The 6,762-nt window shown below is 50.3% G+C and overlaps 1 protein-coding gene across 2 annotated transcripts in view; it reads right to left on the bottom strand.

Moving 5' to 3' along the window:
• The window catches only part of ANKRD33 (ankyrin repeat domain 33), a 3,925-nt gene extending 1,200 nt beyond the window's left edge, over positions 1-2,725 (bottom strand). Inside the window, exons 1-4 of one of the 2 annotated variants that reach the window (XM_023513680.1) lie at positions 2,559-2,725; positions 2,240-2,380; positions 968-1,369; positions 653-773 (exon numbers count right to left, since the gene is read on the bottom strand). In XM_023513680.1, the coding sequence (XP_023369448.1) occupies positions 653-773; positions 968-1,369; positions 2,240-2,380; positions 2,559-2,679 (785 nt within the window). In that variant the 5' untranslated portion in view covers positions 2,680-2,725. Of the gene's footprint in view, positions 1-652; positions 1,370-2,239; positions 2,381-2,558 lie in introns of both variants that reach the window. The other variant, XM_023513679.1, reaches the window with a different exon arrangement.
• Positions 2,726-6,762: the final 4,037 nt, after the last annotated feature.

Genomic DNA, 6,762 nt, shown 5'->3' with positions numbered 1-6,762 from the left:
AAGCCCAAGAGTTTGAGGTTGCTGTGAGCTGTGACACCACAGCACTCAACTAAGGGCGACAAAATGAGACTCTGTCTCAAAAAAAAAAAAAAAAAGAATATACTATATGGGTATACAGTAATTACACACCTAATCAACTTAGCATCCCTCCCCCACTTTTTTAGAGCCAAGGTCACCCAGGCTGGAATGCAGTATCTAGATCATTGATCCCTGTAGCCTTGAACTCCTGGTTCAAGCAAATCAATCTTCCTGCCTCAGCCTTCCCAGTAGTAGGACCACAGGCACTACCACACTTGTTTATTTTTAAATTTTTGTGTAGGAATGGGCTTTCACTATGCTGCCCAGTTTGGTCTCAAACTTCTGAGCTCAAGTGATCCTCCTGCCTCAGCCTCCCAAATTGCTGAGATTATAAGCATAAGCCACTGCATCCAGCTGCCAGTCCACTACTGATGGACTCATAGGTTGTTTCCACTGTTTTCCTTTTGCAAAGCAGTCTATATTCTGATATGAAACTATCTTCAAGATGTATTCATTACTTTTGCTGTAATGAATGGCCTTGTACATAGGTTGAGAACAGATTTACTGAGGCAGAGGTGGATGGGAGGGCAGAAGAGGCTGTAAAGGGAAAGGAGCCTAGGGAGGGCCTGATTACCTATTCCCAGGCTGGCCTAGCCCTCCTCCTCCTGCCTCCTTCTCTCCATCCTGAGCTGCTGGTATCTCCAGAGAGGAAGGGCCAGACATCGATGCCCGACAGGACTGGGGTTCGGGTTCCACTGGCTGGAGGTTGAGCATGCCTTGGAGAGAAGGATCTTGGGGACTTGGGGCCTGGGGCTGGTACTGTCCTTGGGCTGTAACCACTGAGGGCACATACTCAATATGCCCTGAGGACTCTGGTAGGGAACAAAGCTTCGGGGACTAAGGACTTCCAAGGGAAGGCAGGGAGCTGGAGGAGGCGGTGGGGCAGTACCCAGCAACTCTGGCACCGACTTGCTTCGGGTGCCCAGTGCAGGTGGGTGGTCAGGGCACAGAGTGTGGCAGGCAGTGGTGAGGAAAGGACTGGCCAGGCTGGTCGTGAGGGTCACAAGGTGGTCTAGAACACCTCCCTCCTGAGGAGACTGGGCAAAAGGGAGACTCAAGGTGGCCTGTAGCCGCTCTAGGAGGGATGGAGCAGCTTGAGCCTGGGCCTGGGCCTGGGCCACAAGCCCGGCCAAGGCCGGCCACTCAGGCTGGTAATGCTGGCTGAGCTGCTCCACTCTAGGCCTCCGCAGTAGCTGCCGGATCCTCCACACTGTGTCGAAGCTGTCAGTGAGCACTGCCCACTCCAGGGCTGTCTTGCCCCTAACAGGATCCACTGCTGTCAGGTCAGCACCTGGGAGGAGACATAGGGGTGATGTGGAGTGGGATAGAGACCGGTGATTAGTGGAAGGGCAGATTCTGTAGCAGCAAGATCGACTGGGTTAGATTCGAAACCATAGAGTCTCATCCTGTTGAAGCTGCAGTCTTGGCGGCCAGTATTGCAACCTGCTGTTTGAGAGAGATGAGGAGATTTATGGCCAGAGAGGGGGAAAGACTTCAGGGGAGTGGTGTGCAGGCTGCCCAGGACAGGTGGTGGCCTGAGTGGCATGCTCTGGGACTGATGGGGGGTGTTCTGCTGCTTCCTTCCCCTGGTTCTTTTCATCACCACACCCCCCTAATCCTGGGGTTGGGGAAGGATCAGTCACTCTGAGGCAAAGAAAGGGGTTTGGAGCTCCCTCCTTCTCCCCTCAAACCCAGTCTGGTGGGGTGGGGCAGGGAAAAGCTAGAGGCTGGCGTCCACTGCACTCTCCACTGCACAGAGAATAATGGGGGCCCACAACTCTATGGACAATGTGGACTACAGTCCCAAACAAGTCTGCACAGCCCAAGCCTCAAGGACACCTCATAATGTTCCCTGAAAGTCTGTCTTGTCAGAGCTGAAGGTCATCCGAGGAAAGCCAACACCCTTCAGATACTGGTGAGGCCTCCAGAGGAAGCCATCTGCCCGGGGCCACTTAGCCAGTGACAGAGCCAGGACTAGACCCCCAGAGTCTGGTTCCAGACATCAGCCTTTTTTTTTTTTTTAGGTTTTCCAGCTGGCTAGGTTACCCTCCTGAGCTTTCCTTCTCTCCTCTCGGCAACTAAATGATAGGTGACTCAGTGTCTGGTGGGGAGCTTGGGGAACAGACTGGAGGCCACACAGCCTGCTCTAAGTCCCACACACCTGCCATGAGGAGGGCTGCCACGCATTCGGAGCGGTCCCGCATAGCAGCCTTCATTAACGCTGTGAGCCCCCTCTGGTCCCGGCGCTCCAGGTCTATGCCGGCATAATAGTTGAGCAGAAGACTCACTAGAGGCACGTGGCCTGCAGGGCACAGAGGGCAGAGCTTGGCCTCTGGGAAAGGAGGTGACAAAGCTCCAAACCCACCCTCTACCCAAGGGGACAGAGCCTGGCACAGGAGAATGTTGTTCAATGAGCATGGGGCTGTCGCCCCATCTGCCCCAGAGGGGCTGGCGGAGGGTGAAGCTCAGCAGCCTCGCACCTGCTTGGGCAGCCAACATGAGTGCTGTGTTCCCTTCTTTGTCCTGCTGGTTCACATCGAGGAAAGAACAGCGACTGAGCAGGGCCACAACACTCCCAAAGCCGTGGTAGCAGGCGATCATGAGGCCTGTCTGAGGGCAGGGCAGCTCAGTCCCCTGCTTTCCTCCAGGGGCTCCCCAATCCCCCTATGTTCTCTAAACCTACTTTTGTCCCAGAAGCTGCCCCAACCCCTGTGAAGACCCACCCTCACCCACTCCCTTCCTCCTAAGGACAAGCAGTGGGTATTGACCAGGAAACCCTCTCAAGAAGTCAGATCAGGATGGTGTGGTGGGAAGACAGAGCTGCCCCTAGCTGTCCTGGGGCATCTCACCCTCCCATTGCGGTCCACCTGGGTGGCCTCCTCTGGAGAGACCCCACCTTCCAGTATGGCTTGGAGCTGGGTGGGGTCATTATGGACACAGGCCCAGTACAGGGCCCCTAGCCTGCAGCCTGGGACAGAGGTCTCACTGCTGGGGCAGGAAAGTGCCTCAGACATGTCCAGCCTTCCACTGCTCTTCCTTTTCCAGTCTGGGCCCAAGAAGGCGAGGCCCCCCTCCTCAGGCAACTGGCATCTATAACAGAGAATGGAGAGGAGCAGTGTCTCTGTGGATCCTGGGGGGAAGGAAAGGGGTCCCAGAAGCTGAAAATCACCCTACTCATACGCCAAGGAAAGACTTTATCCCAGTAGGTGCCTGGCCTCCTCCCTGGGGAGGCAAGTGGACAAGCAGCTGGCCAGGAACCCTAAGCAGGCAGGGGAACGGTTCACTCTAGGTCAGGACCCTAGTGAGATTCACGGGGAGAGGGTCATTAGTTTTTTCTTTCCCACCAGCCCTTACCTGAGGTTGCGAGGGTCTCTATGAGGCAGTCATCACGGGGCACCTGGGGCCAACAGCATCCCCCAGACTTCTCAGAGGCAACCTAAGAGGCTTCCTTCCCAGGAAGCAACGCAGGTAACAGATGGTTGGACTTTCAGAAAGAGCTGCTGCAAACACCTCAGGGCTGAGCTGGATCAAGCCGGGTTAGGAAGGGATTGGGGGCCTGCAGGGGCTGGGGCTCTCATCTCCAAGCAGACCAAGAGCCGCCCCAAGATCCTGTGGAGTGGGCGGGGCCTGTGGCGGGCAGCCCCGCCCTGCCAGGGGCGGGCTCTGAAGGACTTCCCGCCCCGAACGACAGCCCTCACCCTAAGCCTTACGGGGACAGCAGCTGAGCTTACAAACCCAGGCTTTAAAGGCTGTGGGGACCTAATTCCGATGGACTGAAGTCTCCCACCCCAACCCTTGCTTTGGGGGAGTAGAACTTGGGGAAGGTATGATGGTAGGAGAGGGTGTGACTAAATAGGATTGGGAACTACGTGAGGTGGGGCCTCTCGGTATTACCCGGACTTATCTTTTAAGGTTCTGGGGAAATCAAAACATGACAAATTGTTAAATAAGAGTACATAAATTATGATATATTTAATTTAATAGATTAGTTTTAGTTTGGTAAATTAAATATGAAATACTAACTAATAATTATTAAATTATTACTTAAATTAATATTAAATGTAGTGGATTGCTTTTGGACCTCAAGTAGAAAACTGAGCCAGTTGATATTCCTCCATTTGTATCACTCCCACCATCAGATTGTACAAGGCCTTTCATTTTATTTTACTTTATTTAATTTCTCTCTTTCACTCTTAATCCCCACCCCCATTCTCCTCTTTACTAATCAGCACTTATTGATAAACATATATATTTACCAGCACTTATATATTAAAAAATGTACATTTCATTGAAAAAGGTAGTGTTGATTTGTGTGTTTCTAAGTAACATGTTATAAATTGTGCTACAAAGTTCATTGTCTTATTCACTCGATATTGGTTTTTTATTGTTGCTGTTGTTGTTTTGAGACAGTCTCACTATGTCACCCTCGCTACAGTGCTGTGGCATCACAGTTCACAGCAACCTCCAACTCTTGCACTTAAGTGATTCTCTTGCCTCAGCCTCTCAAGTAGCTGGGACTACAGGTGCCTTTCACAATATCCAGCTATTTTCTTGTTGCAGTTGTCATTGTTAGCTGGCCTAGAACGGGTTAGAATTTGCCAGGCTCCGTGCATGCAGCTGGCGCCTTAACCACTGTACTACGGGTGCTGAGCCACTCTATGCTGTGTTTTCAAGATCCACCCTTGTGGGTGGTGCCTGTGGCGCAGTAGGTAGGGCGCCAGCCCCATATACCGAGGGTGGGGAGTTCTAATCTGGCCCCAGCCAAACTGCAACAAAAAAATAGCCGAGCATTGTGGCAGGCACCTATGGTCCCAGCTACTCAGGAGGCTGAGGCAAGAGAATGCCTAAGCCCAAGAGCTGGAGGTTGCTGTGAGCTGTGACTCCACAGCACTCTACCCAGGGCGACATAGTGAGACTCTGTCTCAAAAACAAAAAAACAAAAAAAACCCTTGTTGCTTTATAAACACACAGTGTATCAGTTAGGAGAGCATTTCGTGGTAAGTAACCAAAAGTTGGTGATATCATTTATCACTTGGTGATAAACTGGTTGCTCAACATCAATTCCAAACTCTTCTGAACTGCAGAAACTGGAAAGCTAAAAAAACAACACTTCCCAGATTCCCTTGAGCTGGGAATTTGTGGTTTAGGTTCTGCTCTTGTGCAAGATAAAAATTTGGAACAGAGCCACACAACATGGGACATGCGTTTTGCTGTCACAGGTCATGACAGCTGCAGTGGGCTGCTAGCATGCGGCTTCCTGACTCACCATCTTCCCGTAGTAGGGACTGTTGTTTTCCCAGTTGTGGGCAGAGATCATGTGACTCTCAAAGCTGCGCCTTGTCCCTGGACCTAGAGTTTGCTACTCTATCTTTTTCTGTTTAAACTAATCAGATTTATTTCTCCTGTTTGCAGTTGAACTTTGACACACGTGGCTTAAACAGGGGTTTATTTTTTCACACATGATAAGTTCAGGGATAGGAAGCTGTTGGTGTTGGTTAAACAATTTGATGGTGTCAGGGCCTTGTCTGGGATTCTCTTGACTTTTTCTCCCAGTCACAAGATGATGGCTACATCTTTGCTATCACAGTAAAATGTGGTAGATGTGCAATATGGAATTCTATGCAGCAGTTAGAAGAAATCTACCAGATCCTATGTCAGACATCTCTCATAACCCCCTTCTCTCTAGTCGCCTTTTATTTTATTTATTTTAATATTTTTTCTTGTTTTGAGACAGACTCTCACTCTGTCACTCTGGGTAGAGTGCCATGGTGTCATAGCTCACAACAACCTCAAACTCCTAGGCTCAAGTAATCCTCTTGCCTAGCCTTCCAAGTAGCTAAGACTATAGGAGCCCACCAAAACACCTGGCTAATTTTTCTATTTTTAGTAGAAGATAGTGTCTTGCTCTTGCTCAGTCTCGTCTAGAACTCCTGAGCTCAAACAGTCCACCCACCTCAGCCTCCCAGAGTGCTAGGATTATAATGTGAGCCACAATGTCCAGCTCTGGTCACTTTTTAATTAAGTGTGATCATGTAACACAATTTTGGCCATTGAAATTCATATAGGAGTCTGATGGGGCTCAGTGCCTGTGGCTCAAGCCACATATACCTGAGCTGGCGGCTCGAATCCAGCCCAGGCCCTCCGAACAACAATGACGGCTGCAACCAAAATATAGCCAGGCGTTGTGGTGAGCTACTTGGGAGGCGGAGACAGGAGAATCACTTGAGCCCAGGAATTGGAGGTTGCTGTGAGCTGTGATGCCATAGCACTCTACCTAGGGGGACAGCTTGAGGCTCTGTCTCAAAAAAAAAAGGAGTGCTCCAGAGAAAAACTTTGCTTTCTTAATAAAAAGTGTGCGGTGCACCATTTTACTTCTTTCTTTCCCCTTATTCCTGCTGTAAAGAAATCCACAGTGTGCATCTGCCACTTTTTACTGATCCATTCTTCCCATGATATAAATGCCTAGGTTGTCTCCAACTTCCTGTCACGACAAATACATACCTAGCGGTTGCACAGGTCTCTGAGATTGCTGAGTCATAGCACACACATGCTTTCTGACAGGATACTGTCAGATTGCTCTCTGTTTTGTATTGTATGCGGCACATAAGTGTTTCCCTACATCCTCGCCAACACTTGTCATTATTCAGCATTCTAAATGTTGTCAATCTGATAGTACAGAACAAG

This window comes from Otolemur garnettii, unplaced genomic scaffold (genome assembly GCF_000181295.1).
Source record: "Otolemur garnettii isolate 467f Iridium unplaced genomic scaffold, OtoGar3 scaffold00043, whole genome shotgun sequence".
NCBI classification, from domain to species: Eukaryota; Metazoa; Chordata; class Mammalia; order Primates; family Galagidae; genus Otolemur; species Otolemur garnettii.
The sequence above is the reverse complement of the archived record's forward strand: the minus strand, read 5'-3'. Positions and strand labels throughout refer to the sequence as shown.